General features: G+C 34.8%; 2 protein-coding genes across 3 annotated transcripts in view; both read right to left on the bottom strand.

Moving 5' to 3' along the window:
- LOC129873928 (probable disease resistance protein At4g27220) overlaps positions 1–17,038 on the bottom strand; it is a 33,052-nt gene extending 16,014 nt beyond the window's left edge. Inside the window, exons 1-2 of one of the 2 annotated variants that reach the window (XM_055949120.1) lie at positions 16,809–17,038; positions 16,675–16,739 (exon numbers count right to left, since the gene is read on the bottom strand). The gene's annotated coding sequence lies outside the window, so the exon portion shown is untranslated. Of the gene's footprint in view, positions 1–12,552; positions 13,565–16,674; positions 16,740–16,808 lie in introns of those variants that run through there. The other variant, XM_055949122.1, reaches the window with a different exon arrangement.
- Positions 8,283–9,131, bottom strand: LOC129872497 (uncharacterized mitochondrial protein AtMg00810-like). Its single transcript, XM_055947472.1, has one exon. The coding sequence runs from the start codon at positions 9,129–9,131 to the stop codon at positions 8,283–8,285; it is 849 nt and encodes a 282-aa protein (XP_055803447.1).
- Positions 17,039–21,461: the final 4,423 nt, after the last annotated feature.

The following is a 21,461-nucleotide window of genomic DNA, read 5'->3' as shown; positions in this document are numbered from 1 at the left end:
TTGAAAGCTTGTATGCTCGGAAGACTGGAAACAACAAAATATTCTTAATAAAGTAGAAGCTAAGTTTAAAATATCATGATAGTTCTCCGATGATAGATCACCTGAATAATTTTCAAGGAATCATGAATCAATTATCTGCTATGGGCATTAAATTTGATGAAGAAATTCAAGACTTACTTCTACTTGGTTCCCTGCCAGGCTCTTGAGAAATATTTAGAACTTCATTGTCAAATTCTGCTCCGGATGGTGTGATCTCTACGGATTCCACCAAGAGTAGTGTCTTAAATGAAAAAATGAGAAGAAAATTACCTAGCTACCATCTCCACCGAAGATCTTGTTACAGTCCTTAGTCCTTTATGCAGATCTGATAAATATTACTTGTGATGAGTCAAGCTGAGTTGTGGACACTGGTGTCGCATCTCATGTGACATCAAGGAAGGAATTTTTCTCTTTCTATACTTCTAGTGACTTTGGAACCTTGAGTATGGGTAATGAGACTGTATCTAGGGTGGTTGGTGTTGGTACAATCTATTTGAAAACTAGTATTGGAACTAAACTAGTTTTGAACAATGTAAAACATGCACCTGATGTTCATCTGCACCTAATTTCTATTGGAATTCTAGATGATGAAGAATATGTTAATACTAATGGTGGTGGAAAATGAAAACTTATTAAAGTTCCTTGGTTGTGGCTCGTGGTAACAAATGTCGTGGTCTATACTGGACTACGGCTTCTACTTGTACCAATATAGTGAATGTAGTTGAGAGCGATAATTCATCAACATTGTGGCATAAGAGGCTTAACCACATCAGTGAGAAAGGAATCAATATTTTGGCTAAGAAGAAATTGTTATCTGATTTCCAAACTGCTAAATTAGAAAAGTATGAGCACTGCTTGGCGGAAAAACAAAATAGGGTCTCCTTGAAGTTAATCCTCCTTCAAGAAGGACAGAATTGCTTGAGTTGGTGCACTCTGATTTATGCAGTCCAATAAAGACAAGGACACTAGGTGGTGCACTCTATTTTTCCACTTTCATTGATGACTGCTCAAGAAAGCTTTGGGTCTATGTCTTGAAGACTAAAGACCAAGTGTTGGATGTCTTTAAGAAGTTTTAGGCTTCAATTGAAAGAGAAACTGGAGGGAAAGTGAAATGTATTCGTACTGATAATGGTGGTGAATATTGTGGACCATTTGATGAACACTGCAAGCATCAAGGTATTAGACACCAGAAGACTCTTCCTAACACTCCATAGCTTAATGGGTTGGCTGAGAGGATGAACAGGACCTTAATGGAAAAAGTTAGATGTTTGCTTTCTGAAGCAAAGTTGCCGAACTCCTTTTGGGGTGAGTCCTTATTGACCGTTGCACATGCTATTAACCTATCTCATGTTGTTTCTTTGCAAAGTGATGTTCCAAATAGCGTTTGGTATGGAAATGATGTTTTCTATGACCATTTGAAAGTATTTGGCTGCAAAGCCTTTGTATATATGCCAAAAGATAAGAGGTCAAAGTTAGATGTTAAGACAAGATAATGCATCTTTGTTGGATATGAACTTGATGAATTTGGTTATAGGTTATATGATCCTATTGAGAAGAAGCTTGTGAGAAGTCGCAATGTTGTCTTCATAGAAAATCAAACCATTGAAGTTATTGACAAAGCGGAGAAGCTAAAATCTTTAAGTTCAGATGGAGTAGTCCATCTTGATCAAGTTCCTTATACAAGTGTGAATGATGTTGGTGGGCTTGAGATCATGGTGATGCTCAGAATCAAGTCTTAGATCAATATGTTGATGTTGATGATAACAATGATGTTGTTATTGATAATTCTCTTGCTCATGAAGTTGTGGACGAATCAATATTTCTCTTAGGAGGTCCACAAGACAGCGTATTCCTTCCTCTCACTATTCACCTAATAAGTATGTGCTACTCACTAATGGGGGTGAACCAGAGTGTTATGAGGAGGCCATGGAAGATAAACATAAGGATTAGTGAATTGAAGCCATGCAAAATGAGATAAAATCTTTGCATGAGAACCACACTTATGAGTTGGTGAAATTGCCTAAGGGCATGAGAGCTTTGAAGAACAAGTGGTGTTCAAAGTCAAAGTTGAAGAACACAGCTTGAAGCCCAGATACAAAGCTAGATTGGTTGTTAAAGGATTTGGTCAAAGAAAGGGTATTGACTTTGACGAAATATTTTCTCCTGTTGTAAAAATTTCCTCCATTTATACAGTTCTTGGTTTAACTACTAGTCTTAATTTAGAGATTAAGTATATGGATGTGAAGACAGTTTTTCCTCACGGTGACCTAGAAGAGGAGTTTATATGGAACAACCTAAGGGCCTCAAGGTAAATGGTAAAGAAAATTTTGTGTGCAAACTCAAGAAGAGTCTCTACGGGCTAAAGCAAGCTCCTAGACAGTGGTACAAAAAATTTGAATCTATTATAAGGGAGCAAGGCTACAAGAAGACTTTTTTAGATCATTGTGTATTTGTACAATAAATTTCTAACAATGATTTTATCATCCTCTTGCTAATGTGGATGATATGTTGAATGTGGGAAGGAATACTTCCAAGATTGACAAGTTGAAGAACGACTTGTGTAAGTCCTTTGCTATTAAAGGCCTGGGTCATGCCAAGAAAATTTTGGGCATGAATATTACTCATCTCAGAAATGAAAGGAAGATTTATCTGTCACAAGAGAAGTACATTGAACGTGTACTAGAGCGCTTCAACATAAAGAATGCTAAGTTTGTTAGCACACCTATTGCTGGTCATATGAAGTTGAGCAAGAAGATGTGTCCTAAGGAGGAAAAAGAGAACATGGTCAAAGTTCCATATTCCTCCATCGTTGGAAGCCTAATATATGCAATGGTATACACTAGACCTGATATTGCTCACACAATTGGTGTTATCAGAAGGTTTCTCGCCAATCCAAGAAAACAACATTGAAAATCTGTAAAGTGGATACTCAAGTATCTGAGAGGAAGCTCATATAAATGTTTGTATTTTAGAGGATCAGATCCAATCTTGAAGGGCTATACAGATGCTGATATGGAATGTGACCTTGATAACAGAAAATCCACTACTAGATATTTGTTTACTTTTTTAAGAGGAGCTATACCATGGTAGTCAAAGTTGCAGAAGTGTGTTACACTATCTATAATTGAAGCTGGCAAGGAGATGATATGGCTCAATAATTTCTTCAAGAGCTTGGCTTGCATCAGAAGGAGTATGTCTTTTATTGTGATAGTCAAAGTGCAATAGACTTAACCAAGAACTCTATGTACCATGCAAGGACAAAGCACATAGACGTCAATCGGTTAAACGCATTCTCTTACCCGTTGAACTTATTACTTTGAGATATCATTGGATTCGAGAAAAGATAGAAGATGAATCTATGCAGGTTGAAAAGATTTCTACAAATGAAAATCCTGCGGATATGCTAACCAAAATAGTAACAAGGGACAAGTTCAAATTGTGCAAAGAACTTATTGGCATGAACCCTCTCTGAGAAGATGAAGATACATCCTTTTGCTGAATGGGACTGGAGGGGGAGATTTGTGGGGTCCAGTACCCTACCTATTTTTAAAAATTGTTGTTCACAATTTTTGTCAAAAGTTGCTGGCCAAAGTTTTTCAAAAGTTACTGCAATTTGCTTGCAGCTTCTTTGTTCTCTTTGTCAACAAAGTAAGAAACGGTAGGTGAAGGAGCTCTTCAGATCCTCATTTCAATACATTTAATTCAACGATAGAGAGAAAAATATTTAAGCTGTGAGGTATTTCATAGACTATAAGAAAATAGTTGTGAAGAAAAATAGAGTATGAACGATATTTTTTGTAAGGTGGATATCAAAAGAGTATTATTCCTTTTGAGTGTGTGGTAGTCACTTTTGAGTATTGTACTTGGTACTACCAGTGTAAAATTCCTTACTATAATGATATCAGTTGCTCCTCTTGGCCCGTGGTTTTTCCTATATTTAAAAGGGTTTCCACGTAAATTCTTGGTGTCATTATTTTCCCAATTTTATTTCTACTAATTTGACTATATATATTTTTGTGTTAGTCTATTTTCCCAATAGTTTGTGCTCTATTACGCCCCACCCTCCCTTAATTTAGGTGTAAAGAGACAACCCGTAACTTAGGAAGCACCTATTAGAAGGCTAGATTAAATAATGGTTTGGTGAGCGAATCTGCAATTAGATCAGTGAAGTGAATGTGTGATACTCGAACAAGGCCACTGCGGACTTGGTTGCGAATAAAGTAAAGATCAACCTTGTGGTGCTTCATTGTTGTATGATGTGCTGGGTCTTCAGCAATTTATGTGACCCCAAGGTTGTCACAAAGTATTATAGAAGCAACGGAGAGCGGCACATGAAGATCCCTGAGCAAGGGATTGATCCAGTTTATTTCAGACAAGGCAGAGGCAACGGCCCGATACTCAGCCTCAGTGGAGGAGTGGGAGACAGTAGGTTACTTATGAAAATAATAGAAAATAAGAGTCGTGTCTAGAAAAATAATATAACCAAAGATTGAGCAGTAATCATTAGTATGACCCGCCCATCAACATCAGCATAGGCATAGAGATTAGTGGACTGCTGTGGAGAAATATGAAACAATACTGGGATGTTTCCATAAAAGTTGGGATGTGCTAAATTTTTCATATCTAGGTGGTTGAGTCATACACACATCTTCCTGAAGATTCCCCTAAAGAAAAGCATTATTGACATCGACTTGATGTAATGCCCAACTTTTTTTGTATATCAAGGGTGAGGAGCGTCCGAGTTGTGGTAGGTTCAACCACTGGATTGTATATTTTATGAACATCAACCTCAGGCCTTTAAGTGAACCCTTTTGTAACCAGACGTACTATCTATCAATGAAGCCACCGGGCTTAGTTTTAATTCAAAACAACCATTTACAGGAAACAACATTTCTAGTGTGGTCTGGTGGAACCAACTCCTAAGTTTGGTGATAAACATGAATAAGTGGTAGTTGGCGATGTAAGGAGAGAGGATGAGTAAAGAGGGAAGGGGGTTGGCTTTGAAATACGAAGTAGGATGGTAGGTAGGGGTGTGCATCAATCCGTTCGGTTCGGTTTTATGTATTATCGGTTCGATTTATCGGTTCGATTTATCGGTTTTAATTTTTAAATACGCTAAATCAATAACAAACCAATAAGATATTTTTTATCTATTTTTGATTTATCGATTTTAGGTCGTTAAAGATTTGATTTTTGATTTACCCAATAAGAAAATACTCATAAAATAAATATATGACTTCACACTTCTCTAATATTTTTCGATAAGCCTGCAAATGCTTTGATATATTGAAACAAAAAAGATAATGAGGAATTACATCAATAAGAGCATATGTAGTACGAAGGCTACAATTATATGCTACAACCAAAACATAATATGAAATTTCTGATATCAAATTACATATATTTATGAACTTGCAAAAGCTACAATTATAAAGTAAAACTAAAACTAAAACCAAACAGTCAAACAACACAATATTGAACAATCATAGTTCTTACTTTAATCTTTAGGTTTTGTGTAAAGACTAAAGCGGTCTAATGTGAAGTAAAAGTACTCTGAAGACTGTAGCATACTATTATGTTAAATTATTACTAATATTTAATATTTATGAAGAGTAAAGTAGTACAATACTACTGTCTTAATGGGTTATTGATTTATCCAATAATCTACTACTAAAAATCGATAATGAACCGATAACCCGATAATTGTTTTTATAAAACCACTAAGAAGCCATTAACCCAATAACCCAATAACATTTTTTTGATTCAATTTATTGGTCGGTTCAATTTTTGCACACCCCTAACGGTAGGAAATCAATAATAGGGGATTTTTGATTTATATCAGAGAATAGGGAAGTAGTGTGAAGATAATCTGGTTCAGGAGTGATGGAATGATCCGACTGTGGGTTGTTCCTCTATGAAGCACGAAGTGAGAAGGCATCTTGGCGTGTATCTTGCATCAATGGAATGGCGGGGAGAAGCAGCAGGAGATCTGGATTAGTAGTGTTGGAAGTAATTTTCATAGCTATATTATTTTTCTTTTAAGTATTTTCCAGTTTAAATATGAAAATCTTTGTATTAAGTGAGAAAAAATATTATCAAAAGGAAACTATCTTCTAAAAATTTTACATCCCGTGAGAGAAAAAGTTTGAAGCTTGTGGGTTCAAAACACTGATGACAATGTTGAGTGATGGAAAAACCGAGATAGACACAAAGTTTGGAATACGATTCTAATTTATGTTGGGTGTATGGTCGTAGTCATGGGTAGCATAGACAACCAATTAAATATACAAAGAGATTCATAAATGGGTGTTTGTTTGAAAAGAATTTCGAATGGGGACTTGTTATCAAAAGTGATGGTGGGCAATCGGTTTATGAGAAAGGTGGCATGATGGCAGGTAAATGTCCAGAAGTTGGAGGGTAAACTCGCTTGATGAAGAAACGTTTTGACTGTCTTAATAAGGTGTCGATGATGTCTTTCAGCCACGGTCACCCTTTGAAGAGTATGGGGGAGAGACAAAGTGTTCTATGCCATTGGAATTAAGGTTTGGTTCCATGGTTTGATATTATCTCCCTTTATCAATGTAAAGTGCGAATATTTTCTGACCAAAATATTTTTCAAGACAGGATGTATGCTTTGAAAGTGTTTTTGAAATTTTTTTATTTTTCATTGTGTACAACCAAATGTTCTTGGTGTACTGATCAACAAAGAGATTATAGTATCTCTTGTTATCAATAGAGAGAATCGGGGACGTGCCCCAAAAATCACTGTAAATTATTTCTAATGGACCCTTGTTGGACAAAGTGTTCGAAGATAATGGAAATTTGTGTGCTTTATTACAACAATAAGTGAACTTGTCTTTTTGAAGAATACGAAAGATAGAATCCATGCCCACCATCCGTATCTCAAAATATCAAAATCGAACATTAAAATACTGAACTATACCAAATTAATTTGGTATGGTAATGGTATAGTATTTTTAAAAATTGAAACTATCAAATCAAACTTTTCAATGCCGTACAATGCCCACCCCTAATTGGTATCAGATGTAATACAGTGAGACACACCTGAATCTAGAATCCATGGGTCATTAGGCATTGTTTGTGCAACAAATTTTGCTTTCACTTTAAAGCGGTTATGGAATCGGGAGCGGCAAAACTTGTTGTATGCCTAAATTTATCGCAAATTGACAACGGACTAGTGAGGGTTGGTGTGGAAAGTTGCGCCACAGGGAATTATCCATTAGATACTGGGAAGTATAGCTTTGAGTATGTTGCCTATTTAGGGGACACTAGTTATTGTTGTTGGATGGACATATAGGGCTGATGAAGGATTTGTCACTCGTTGAGCAACAATCGTCGTGACCTTGGTGGTAGTCTTCTTAAGGTCTTCATGTTTGATGAAGAGTTCATGATTAAGAAACTTAACAAAAAGTTCCTCATAGTTGATTAGAGAGTCCCGTATGTACCTGTATGGTTGCTAGGATCTTATGGAACTCAGGCCCAAGTCCACTCAATAATTTCATCACGAGTTCTTCATTGTTGACAGGTGAACTTGTTATGGCGAGTTCATCGGAGAGAGAGAGCCAATCTCTTACATGTATTCAACAATTGATTTGTTCTCTTTGTTGACTTAATTAAGATGGTGACGAAGGATGAAGATGTGGATTTGCGATTTATTAGCAAAGAAGGTGTGAAGTTGATCTCATGCAGCTTTGGAGGTGAGCGCAAAAGCTACTGATAATGCAATTGTGGCATCAACATAGGGAATGAAAGCATTTTTAATTAGTTTATCCTGATGAAACCTGAGCTAATTTGAGCTCTGCTTCTTCACGGATCAGACATGAAGAAGATAAAGATGAAGAAGAGAGGCATTAGAGTAGCGAGAAGAAAGAAGTTTTTCAATTTTTGGGCTCAGCAACAAATGCCGTAATCAGTTAACTGTACATAGTTGCTATATAGATATATAGCTAATTACACCGACTTAACTGACTAACTAATTGGTTAGTTAGTTCTAACTATGTATTAGGTAAAATGACTACACTACTCTTATTTCTAACTAATTCTTCTAACTCCTTTAACTACTTTCTTTTCATCTCAACACTCCCCTTCAAGCTAGGAGGTGCAAAAATATTTAAAACTTCTAGCTTGGATAGAAGGTGCTCATGTTGAGCTCTAGGCAGTCCCTTTGTCAATATATCAGCTGGTTGTTCTTGGGTGGGTAAGTAGTCGACTTTGATCATGCCTTATTGCAATCTTTCTCTAATGAAATGACAATCTATCTCTATATGTTTTATTCTTTCGTGATAAACTAGATTGGCTGCAATTTGAATTGCAGCTTTGCTATCACTATAGACCTGCACTGGTACCTTCATTTCAGCCTCAACTTCCTTCAACATTCCCAGCAGCCACACAAGTTCTGAAACAGTAGAAGCCATGCTTCTATATTCAACTTTAGTTGAACTTCTAGACACTGTGGTTTGTTTCTTGGCTTTCCAAGATATTAGTGATTTTCCCATCTTGATCAAGTAGCCTGTGACTGATTTTCTGGTGAGTGCACATACTGCCCAGTCTGCATCACAGAAAGCTGTAATTTGGTTGTCTGATTGACTGGATAGCAGTATACCTTCTCTAGGTTGCCTCTTCAAATACTTGACTACTCTTAGGGCTACCTCCATGTGGGATTTCTTTGGCTGGTTCAGAAACTGACTTAATATTTGAGTACTGAAGGCTATATCTGGACTTTTCATGTCGAGATACAAAAGTTTACCTATGAGTTTTTGATAAGCTGCCTGATCTATTAGAGGGTAATGCGGCTCTTCTTGCTTTTGGTTCACATGGTCATCATAGAGCTTTGCTGTAAGCTTGATATTGGCATCTATCGGTGTTGTTGCTGGCTTAACTGCAGTCATCCCTACTTCTGCTATCAGATCAAGAGTGTACTTCTTCTGATGCATAAGTATTCCTACTATGGATATTGAAAATTCAATCCCAAGGAAGTATTTGAGCTCCCCTAAGCCCTTCATCTTGAATGCACTTTGTAGAGCTTTTTTTGTCTCTTCTATCAACTTTAGGTTGCTGCCAGTGACTAACATGTCATCTACATATACAAGCACAATAACAATACCTTATGTTGACTTGTTGATGAATAAGGAGTAATCATATTGGCTTTGTTTGAACTTGAGAGAAATAAGAGCCTCAGTAAGTTTGTGGTTCCACTGCCTTGGAGCTTGTTTGAGTCCATAAAGGAACTTTGTTAGTCTACATACCTTCTCTCCTTGATTGACAAATTCCTGAGGCAGTTGCATATATATTTCATCCTCTAGGTCTCCATGTAGAAATGCATTGAAGACATCCATCTGATGAATTTGCCAATTCTTGGAAGCTGCAGTGGCAAGGATAGTCCTGACAGTCACCATCTCCACAATAGAAGAAAAGGTTTCTTTGTAATCAATTTCTTCTTGTTGACTATATCCTTTTGTTACTAGCCTTGATTTGAACCTCTCTAGTTCAATTGTGGATTTGTATTTAACCTTGTAGATCAATCTGCAGCCAATAAGCTTCTTCCCTGCAGGTAAGGAAGTGACCTCCCAGGTATTGTTGCTTTCTAAGGCCTGGATCTCTATTTGCATAGCTTCAATCCATCTTGGGTCTTTGACTGCTTCATCATAGCTGGTAGGTTCTATCATAGAAGATGTAGTTGCAATAAAGCACTGATGAGAAGGTTAAAGATGAGAGTAGTTTACATAGTTGGACAGTGGATATTAAACATCCTGTTTAACATTCAGAGAGACAAAATCCTTCAGCCATATGGGAGGATGTTTAGACCTGGCAGATCTTCTAGTAATAGTTAGACCAGACGCATCAGTACCACTTGCATCAGTATGTGTTTGTGTAGACACAGTCTTGCTCACCAGCATCTGGATTATGAATGGGGATAGTTGAAGCTGTGGAGCTGTCTCACCTAGGCCTTGCAGGTTATCTACAAACAGCTACTGTATTACAGAGCTATCATCCTTGGCAAATGGAAATATGTCTTCTCTAAAGTGAACATCCCTGTTGACAAAGAATGTGTTATTGTGCAAGTCAAACAAGATATAGCCTTTTTACACTTTAGAGTATCCCATGTGCACAGCTAACTTTGATCTGGACATGAGTTTGTCATGTTCAGTGAGGTTCTTGGCTAGGGCTAGACAACCAATGGTTCTCAAATGATACAAACCTGGTTTTCTTCCATACAATCTTTCATAGAGAGATTGGAACTCAAGCATACTACTAGGAAGTCTGTTGATTAGGTAAGCAGCAACTAGTACACAATGACCCCAAAATTTGATAGGTATTTTTGCTTAAAATCTGAGGGCTCTGGTTACTTCTAGCAGGTGTCTGTGTTTCCTCTCAGCCACACCATTTTGTTGAGGAGTGTATGGACAAGACCTTTGATGTATAATACCCAATGCTTTGAACATACTATCACATACTGAATTAACAAACTCAGTACCATTATCAAACCTTAAGAACTTGACCACCTTGCCAAACTGATTCTTAGTATACTGCAGGAAAAGTTTAAGAGACACACACACATCTAATTTATGCTTAAGTAAGAATAGCCAAGTTATTCTTGAAAAGTCATCAACTATTGTAAGAAAATACTTGTTGCCATCAAATGTAGCTGTATTATAAGGTCCCCAAAGGTCAACATGTATCAAATCAAAGCAGCTACTGCTTTTGATGATACTAGAAGGAAATACAGGTCTAGTTTGTTTTGCAAATGGACACACTAAGCATTCAGACACCTTACACATACTAACTTTATTCATAGTGAACATCTTGGCCAGTACAACTGAAGATACATATCCTAGCCTTTTATGTCATAGCTCCATATCTGATTCCTTGTCTATTGGATAAGCAACATCAACAGAGTATGCAGACTCCTTAGTCTTACTTGCATCACCTTGAGTTAATTGGCTCCATAGTAGATACAGGCCCCCCTCTTCTCTACCAACTTCCTTCACCTTCCCAGTGTAGAGTTCCTGGAAAACACATAAATCAGGGAAGAAGGAGACCGAGCAGCCTAATTTCTTGGTTATTTTGCTGACAGACATCAAGTTAAACTTGAACTCTGGAATATGGAACACATTAGTAATCAGACTTCTAGATGGTAGACTACAAAAACCAATATGAGTTACTTGAGTGATACCACCATTTGGTAAACACACATCCTTAGGAGTGTTAAGTTGAAGTACAGACTCCTTTAGTAGCATCTCCAGCTTAGACACCATATGGTTTGTTGCACCTGTATCCACAATCCACACATCACTATTTTCAGTTACAAATAGGGTCTTACTTGCATTGTTTGCCTTATTGCAATCAGGTGCATTGGCTCTTGAACCAGACTGTTGATTCATCATCATAAGAATTTGATCATACTAATCTTTTGTGAATGTACAACCCTAAAGTAGTTGCTTGACCTCTTTCTCAACTGCCTTGTTAGAAGTAGTGATTGGTGGTTTATCTGTAATGTGTTGTATTGTGCTATTCCTTCCCCACAATGCTTCATCATTCATATTTGTGTTCAAGACATAAGAGAAGTTAGCCTGACCTGACTGCTGAGATTGATTAGTGAGGCTATTAGTGTTTGCATGGAGCATGTTTTCACTCTGAACCTTCCTTTTGGACTTGAAATCTGAGGGATACCCCACCACCTTGTAGCAGGACTCTTTGGTGTGGCCCCTACACTTACAAAAATCACAGATTAAGGATGTATTTTTCTTGAACCTATTGCTAATACCTGAACTATTTCCAACTCTCGAGTACATAGCTATTGAATCAGAATTTGATGCATATAGTCCCAAATTGTTGATGCCTGTAACCACAGCCTTTTGACTCTCATCTCCTACTATCATAGCATACGCTTGATTGATAGTAGGTAAAGGATCTATCATGAGAATTTGACTCCTAGCTTGATGATATGTGTCATTCAGTCCCATTAGAAATTGATACATCTTTTGTCTATTCATATGGGCTACAAAACCTCTGGACTTTTCACAATTGCAGCAAGGTGAGGGCACTAACACTTCAAACTAATCCCACAACGCTTTCAGGCTTGTATAATATGCTTATACAAAAGCTGTTCCTTGTTGTAAGGTAGTTATTTCTTTGTGTAGGCTATAAGTTCTTGATCCATCAACTCTGTCGAACCTCTCTTACAGGTTAGTCCACACACTCGAAGCATTTGACACAAATGCAATTCCACTCAACAAACTTTTCGATACTTAATTCATAAGCCATGACAACACAATTACATTTGCTCTTTCCCATTGGCCCCATAGTTCTTCACCATACATTTCTTTCTTGCACGTTCCATCCACAAGCCCTAATTTGTTTCTACCTAGCAATGCTAATTTGATTGACCGATTCCACAAGGTGTAGTTTTTAATACTTACAACTGAAATAAGATGATGCTTATACTACTCACATCCGTGGGGCTAAGGAATAGGGGATGATTATAGTCAATACCTTGTCCATTGTTACCTGCCGAGCTTGCTGAACTTGGTATACCCACTCGTTGAGCTGAATCTGTGGCTTCACCTGTCATTTCTTCAACCTTTTGAGCTCTTTATTGCGGAAGTCAGTGTTGGTTGCAGTTTTAGCTTCGACGGAGCTTAGATCTGCAAAAGACGAGCTAGCAGTTTTGACTGATTCTTTGACTCTGATCTTCGAGTCTTTGACTCAGCTATGTGAACTCTTTATAGCGACCAACACTTTGATACCATGAGCTAATTTGAGCTCTGCTTCTTCACGGATCAGACATGAAGAAGATAAAGATGAAGAAGAGAGACGTTGGAGTAGAGAGAAGAAAGAAGTTTTTCAATTTTGGGGCTCAGCAACAAATGCCCTAATCAATTAACTGTACATAGTTGCTATATGGATATATAGCTAATTACACAGACTTAACTGACTAACTAATTGATTAGTTAGTTCTAACTATGCATTAGGTAAAATGACTACACTACCCTTATTTCTAACTAATTCTTCTAACTCCTTTAACTACTTTCTTTACATCTCAACAAAACCAATCCTTATACTCGGAGTTGGCGGTCTCAAGGCGGTTAGTAGTGACTGTTTCAAGAGGGGATATTTTGGTGCCATCAAGATGACTATAGAGGTCATGGCCATGAAGCAGCATGACAATCTAGGTCTTCCAGATAGTGAAATTATGGTTGGCAAACAATTTAATGGGGAGTTGTGATGATGGGTTGAATTGAATTACGTGTTTGAGGACAGGGAATAGGCATTAACAACGGAGGTGGAAGGGGCCATTTGTGCGCAGAAAAAATAATTGGATATTGGACGGCGTACTTGTTAGAGTATTTTGGCGTTTATATCATATAATTGCACAGAAGTAGAATGAAGTTGTGTATCTATTAATGAGCCTCCAATCAAGTTTGTATACAACGCCAACAAGACAGATCGTGGTAACCTAACTCCTAAAAAAAATAGGAGCAGATAAACTTATGTGACCTATATCCTAACTGAATTATACAAATTTAATTTATGCATTACTAATCCAATTATGTAAAATTTAGATATTAGACGACTACTAATTTATATCTATATGTATTCTATAGTATATATATTATCATAAAATCACATATATAAATATTGATTGATCGAATATTCTTCGAATATTGGACGATTTTTATATCTTTTTAAGTTAAAATTTTCTCTAAAAATTATTTTCATATTGGATAAAATTATAACATCACCCCTTTTCCTAACATCTATGACTTTGGATCCAACTGAAAACTAGAATCCTATAATAAAACAAATTCGTGAATTGGACATATTGTACACTACTTATTTAATAATTTTAGAATCATACAAATTTCAGATGGATAAACACTTTATTTGAAGCACCAATTATTTCTATTGCTAAATTATGAGTCTCCGTCAAATATTAAAAAAATTCTTGTAGTAAGATTTTATAGGAATTACAAGTATTTCTCAGAAACACCAAAAAAGTCCCGTCGATTCTTAAAATCACAAAACCAAAAAAAGCTTTAACAATTGATTAAAACATATCAAAAATTGTATCCGAAAAAAGTATACCATACTCCAAAAGTAGACAAACATAAAAAAAAAAATGGCACCAAGCACAAAAATAGATAAAAAGAAATAAATTTTTTACCTCAAAAAATTACATCAAACTCTAAAAATTATTTTTAAGAAAGTATTATTGATAGAAACAAATAATATTTTGTACCTTAAAAAGATGATATCTAATTACAAATAACTTAACCTAATCTTTTTTAATGATTGTCATGAACTGTGGGGTCCATCCATGCACAAATTCCTCATGCAAGGAGGTAGCAAATGTCAAAAAGACATTGCAGTAAATGTAGACTTTCTACATTTATGTGCACCTATCTTTGAAATGTTACTTGTCATTGATGTGACATCAAATGGACAATTTTTTTTTCTATATAAAGAGCTTATCAGCTCATTTGCAAAACACCAATTCACATGGAGAAATATATTTAGAAAGCTATAAGGTTTTTATAGATTATGTATAAAAAAATAATCTATGAAAAAAAATAAGTATAAAATGTTATTTTTTTTGAATGTGTGATAGTTATTTTTGAGTATTATACTCGTGACTACACGATTTAAAATTTCTTACTATAGTGATATCAATTGCTTCTCTTGGTCCATAATTTTTTTTCTTATTTAAAAGGATTTCCACGTAAAATTCTTGGTGTCATTATTTTTTTATTTTATTTCTATTATTTTGACTATATATATTTTTGTGTTAGTCCACATTTTTTCCAACCAGAACAACATGCAACGCACATTCGTAAAGACTAGTTATTATAAAAGCATAAATATAAATGTTGATTGACTAAAATATAATTTAAATATTGAATGATTTTTATACCATTCAAAAGAAATTTATACTTTCATAAATATTATCCAAAATTGGATAGAAGTGTAATATTTAGGACTTTTCCCATAATTTCGGCTTTGAAATTAAACTAAAGTTGATATAGGCTTATAAATCGTGATTTAATATTTATGCCGCATATAAATTTGTATTTTCGGGATAATTAAAAATCACCTTACGTAAATAAGTCCCTTTTTCTCACTCTACCCATGCAAATTATTACCAATAATTTAGTAACTTCTTACCTCCTTTTTAATCACCAAAATTCTTCTTTATTTTTTCATAACATAGGTTATATTAATTATATGGGGTTGTTTGGTACGGGGATGGAACAATCAAAGTTATTTTACGAATTGAAATATTTTATGAGATTAGTTTAGTCCATTATATTATATGGGATAGCTTATCTCATTATTATAGTATAAATAATACTTTCTCCGTTTCAAAAAGAATGACCTAGTTTTCTTTTTAGTCTGTTTCAAAAAGAATGACTCTTTTCCTTTTTTTTATCAACACTTTAATTTCAGTTTTTCACATAACATGTTTAAAGACCACAAGATTATAGGGCAACATAACTTTAATTCAGGACCGCAGATTGAAAAGTCTTTTTTTATTTTCGTAAACTCTATGCAAAATCAAGTTAGGTCATTCTTTTTTAAAACGAAAAGAGTAAAATAAATGATATATGTAACCAAACACATGAACATGAAAAAATAATCCTACAATTTATTTCGAGATTATTATCCCTTATCGATCGTAGGAAACAAATTATAAAGATTTTTTTCTTTGTTGGACATTGTTGCTAAAAGTTTAAAATTAATGACGCATGTGTTTCACTTAACGTCATACATATCTAACTTAGGATCAAATTGATAAGGACCGGAGATTATCGATTCGAGCTTTGGCGTTAAGATTAGTGTTGCTAGTGTTCAACTACCTTTTTGTTAAGGATTCACAAATTCTGATATGTTTTCTATATAAACACAAATATTTTCTTCATTTTAATTTAATTATATGGTATCTTTCGAATTTTCAGAATCAAGCAAAAAAAATAAATTTGATCCCAATTATTTTCCATGCCTTTTAAGTATTTTGAATTATTAATTATTGTGTGTTATAATTTTTTTTTATGTGCTATTCAATATGTAACTGTAAAAATTATATGTCTAAATTCACGATTAAAAAAAAATTGACTTTCGAAATCCATAAAGTAAATAAATATCACTTTCCAAATTCATGATCCAATTATTTATTTTATATATTTTGGCTAGCACCTATAATTAATTCCGGCTGACGGACCAGAAATGGGAAAAGAAAAACCAAAATTTACACAATCAATTAATTACTTAATTAGGCAAACTTACACAATATATTTACCAAACATAACGTAAGTTTTAAAAAAACTTCCAAACAAAGCAAGAGTTTTTTATATTCTTCATATGTCAATTGATACAAAAGCTTCTGAAATTTGCTATGTATCAGTGATACAATAATTCACTCTGATACAATATTTCACTTTGTATTTATTGATGTATTACTGGTAAGATTAAATTTCTGTATCATTGATACAAAATAAATTTCAGAAATTATTGCTCCATATACGGCTATATTTGGTAATTAATTGTCAAACTATGTTATGTTGGCGGGACAGTACTATATATCAACAAAAAATTCAATCTAAGCTTTTTAACACTTACGAGTTGGGAATAAGCAAACCCAAGAAAGTCTCAATTGTTGATTGGAAGAGTAAGGTTTTCTCACCCTGCATCACATGATTGTACAAATATGAGAGAATTGAAAAGAAATGTTGTTTAAAAAATTGAATTATTACCTGTGAAAGCAGAGTATGATCTAAACCATAAAATTTTGATATACAAGATGGAGAAATGTATGGCATTTTATAGTGTAAATGGTGATGGCAAGTTCATAGTGATGAGGAATCTACTAGGAAAAATGGACATAAAGTGACCTCTTAATTAAACAATGACTAAGGAAGTGGAAAGTTCACAGTGGCATCACTCATCAAAGCACTCTTTTAAAGAATTTCACGGCCACATGTAGTTGTACCCTACCCTCTCTCTCCATTTTTAAAGCGATTTCCACCTTTTTTTTAATTCATAACATCAAATTTTATATTAAAATAATGTCAGTATTATTTAAAGTATGTTATATTATTTGTCGAATAATTTATTATGTTTGCATTTTTTATTTTTGTGAAGGTTATTGTAGCTATATCCAATTATAATTTATAGTAAAACTAACATAAAATTGATTTTTTAAAAAATCATATATAGAAAAACTAATTTTATAAAAAGCTAACTTTTATATCTAAAATTATAAAAATAACAAAAAAATAATTAAGTATACAAGAGACTTAATTTAAAATATACAATTTATATAATGTTAAATTAAAAGTTTGGTATAATGAAATAACATTAAAATATTCAAAAAGTTGATTTGGGGTGGTGAATAGTGTCACGTCAAATTTGATGTGGCACTATTCACACACTAAAATAGTACAAAATTTGGTGTTGAGCTGAAGCTCCAAACTCAAAATTTTACATCAAATCCTATTTTGATGTAAAATTTAATGTTGAATTGGAAATGGCCTTAAGCACCGTTTAGGCATAGATATTGCCAAATAAAAAATTAGAGAAAAACTTAGCAAATTGATCATATAACTTATTATTATTTGATAAATATTTTTGTCAAATAATTCATATTTTCAAATACTAGAAAAAATAAATATTTGGGTCAAATTCCATTATTTGGGAAGTTTAAAAATTACATCAAATCTTTATATTTTATAAATAAATAAAACAATCATTATTATAGTTTTGGACTGAATTTCAATCCTAGTACAAAATTTATATAATTTTATACAATTTGTATCCGAACTTACTCTACAAAGTCACTTTCAATTACAAATTAATGGTATTGTTCTTTTATTTTCTTCCTCTTTTTTCAGATTTATATTAGTTATGTTAACTGTTATGACTTTTCACGGAATATATGCATTATAAAATAATAATACAAACTTATGAATATTTTTAATAGTGTTTACAACTTATGAGTATAAATCATATTTCTTTAAAAAATAAAATATATTTTCCAGAAAATTTGGCCAAGCGGATGATGAAACTTCACCTAAAAATGACTTGTTAAAAATATTTGCAAATCTATAAGAAAATGCTAGTTTAATTCTTTTTCACGCAGAAAAATATTAGAGTAAGGTCTACTGGCGTACTACAGAGGGCATCACCAACCACTTCTTCTCGCCTGACACTCGTAGGTGGCTAGCACTGATAGACCAGAGGATCCATCCATCAGACAACCTCATCGATGTGACTTATCCTCAGACACTAGTGATAGCTTGTGCTATACAAGGGATTCAGGTAAATACGGAAGAGGAGATAGTGTTCGAATAGAAGGACTTCTACAGAAGTATCAAGAAGTCTCCCTACCTTCCTGCCCTAGTGTCTTCGCTTTGCCAATGAGCACGGTGCGGATGAATGACATATATTTCGAGGTGGAGAACGACAGTCCGTTCAACCCTCTATTGGTCAGGAAAAAGCCCTCCAAAGTCCCAAAGAGGAGGAAGGTAGGAGAGGTTGGAAGTAGTCACGCCGCAGCGGGTTCTGATGATGATGATAAGGATACTATTGTCCTTCCTGAAAGAAAAGTCAACAAAGGCTACTAAGTAAAGCCAAATTCAAAAAAGGAAAAAGTAGACAAAAAGTAGGCAAAAAAAAGAAAAGAAAAGAAGTAGCAGAGCGGATGAATAGAACCTTGTTGGAACGAACAAGAGCTATGTTGGCAATTACAAGGTTGGAAAAATAATTCTGGGCAGAAGCAGTCAAAACTGCCTGTTATGTGATCAATTGGTCACCATCAACCGCAATTGATCTGAAAACACCAATGGAGATATGGACAGGAAAACCAGTTGATTATTCTCGCTTACATATATTCGGAAGTCCTGGTTATGTTATGTACAACACCCAAGAAAAATCAAAGTTGGATCCAAAATCTAGGGAATGCATTTTCTTAAGGTATGCTGATGGAGTCAAGGGGTATCGCTTGGAGGATCCTACAGCCCACAAGGTGGTAATCAGCAAGAATGTTGTGTTTGTTGAAAACAAGATACAAGAAAAAAAAAGGTAGCACTTCAAAAGAAAAATCAGAGACTACTACAGTTGAAGTTGAAGATGAAGAAATAAAAAAAGTTTCAGTTTCTTCTGAAGCAGCACCAGAGCACGAAGAATAAGAGCAAGCTGAGAATGAAACTCCACAAGTTCGACGGTCAACTAGGGAAAGAAGAGAACCAGCTTAGCACTCAGATTATTCTATAGAGAGCAATTTTGCATAATGTATATTAACAAAAGATGAAGAGCCTTCAACCTTTCACGAGGCTATGAAAGGCCAAGAATCATCTCTATGGATGACAGCAATGCAAGAAGAAATTAAAGCTCTTCATAAAAATAAAACATGGAATATTGTTCAATTACCACAAGGAAGGAAGACCATTCAAAACAAATAGGTCTACAAAATCAAACGCAATGATAATGATCAAGTGGAGAAGTATCGTGCAAGATTGGTGGTGAAAGGATTCGCTCAAAAAGAAGGTATAGACTTCAATGAGATATTTTCTTCGGTGGTCCGACTCACAACAATTTGAGTGGTCTTGGCGATGTGTGCTACATTTGACTTGTACTTGGAGAAGTTAGATATCAAAACTGCATTTCTTCATGGAGAGATTGAAGAAGAAATTTACATGCTCCAACCAGAAGATTTTGAAGAACAGGGAAAAGAGAACTTGGTTTACAGGTTGAACAAATCTCTATATGGTCTCAAACAGGCGTCGAGATGTTGGTATAAGAAATTTGATTCCTTCATTATAAGCCTTGAATAAGACAGACATAGTTCAGATCCTTGTGTTTATTACAAGAGATTTGGTGATGAAGATTTTATTATTTGCTGTTGTATGTTGATGACATGTTGGTAGCAGGCCCCAACAAAGATCGTCTTATAAATTTAAAGGCACAATTGACTAGGGAGTTTGAAATGAAGGACTTGAGACCAACAAATAAGATTCTAGGGATGCAAATTCACCGAGACAGAAATAATATGAAGATATGGCTTTCTCAAAAGAACTACTTGAAGAAAATTTTGAGACGCTTCAAAATGCAAGACTGTAAGTCAATTTCTACCCTACTTCCTATTAATTTCAAGTTATCCTCAAGTATGAGTCCTAGCAATGAAGCAGAGAGGATGGAGATGTCTCGAGTACTATATATATCAGCAGTGGGAAGTTTAATATTCGTCATGGTATGTACAAGACTTGACATTGCACAAGCTGTGGGAGTGGTTAGTCGATACATGGCTAATTCTGGTAGAGAGCATTGGAATACTGTTAAGAGGATCCTGATATATATCAAGGGTACCTCAGATGTTGCAATGTGTTTTGGAGGATCAGACTTTACTGTTAAAGGTTATGTTGATTCAGATTATGCATGTGATCTTGATAAAAGTAAGTCCACCACGGGTTATGTATTTACTCTTGCTGGAGAAGCTGTAAGCTGGGTTTCAAAACTGCAATCTATCGTGACTACATCTACAACAGAAGAAGAATATGTAGCAGCTACACAAACTAGCAAAGAGACAGTATGGATGCAGATGTTATTGGAGGAGCTCGGGCACAAACAAGAAAAGGTTGCTCTGTTTTGTGACAGTCAGAGCGCTTTTCATCTTGCAAAGAGGTCGGCATTTCATTCAAGGACAAAGCACATACGAGTTCAGTATCACTTTGTCCGTGAGAAGATGGAAGAAAGTAGTGTGAATATCCAAAAAATTCACACTAATGACAATCTAGAAGATATGTTTACAAAGCCGATCAACAATAATAAGTTTAAATAGTGTCGATCTTCTATTGGCCTAGCAGAAACGTAACATTGCAGTAATTAGATAGAAAGGATGGTGTGAAGACTTAATTGATTCTCAATTAAATCTTCAAGTGGGAGAATGAAAGAAAAGTCAACAAAAACTGCCAAGTAAAGTCAAATTCAAAGAAGGAAAAAGTAGACAAAAAAAGTAGGCAGAAAAAGAAAAAGGAAGGGAAAAGAATTTTCTAATATAATTGGGTTTTCCTTTTCCTAAAAGGAAAACACAAAGTTTTCATATATTTGGCTAGTCATTTTCTTATAGGAAAAGGTTTATGACTCTATAAATATAAGTTCATTCTTTTTAACATGACAGCATTCACAATGTAGTTCTAAGGGCTTTGAGAGTTTTGTGTAGAAGAGAGAGAGTAAGAATACAAAAAGAGTTATACACTAAGATATATATTGTATTCTTGAATGCCCTCTTTAGTAGTTGTTCCTTTTACAAGAGAGGGGTGTTAATTGTTGTTTTCTCCTTGTATTAGAAAGCGGTGTACTCATATCATAATAGTAAAAATCCTTCTACCCCGTGGTTTTTCCCCTCTATT

Source organism: Solanum dulcamara, chromosome 11, assembly GCF_947179165.1.
Source record: "Solanum dulcamara chromosome 11, daSolDulc1.2, whole genome shotgun sequence".
Classification (NCBI taxonomy): domain Eukaryota; kingdom Viridiplantae; phylum Streptophyta; class Magnoliopsida; order Solanales; family Solanaceae; genus Solanum; species Solanum dulcamara.
Note: the sequence above shows the minus strand (reverse complement) of the source record. Positions and strands in the feature narration are given on the sequence as shown.

Coding starts and splice junctions, on each gene's coding strand:
- LOC129872497 (XM_055947472.1), bottom strand. CDS start 9,131: ATGTTAGTCACTGGCAGCAACCTAAAGTTGATAGAAGAGACAAAAAAA.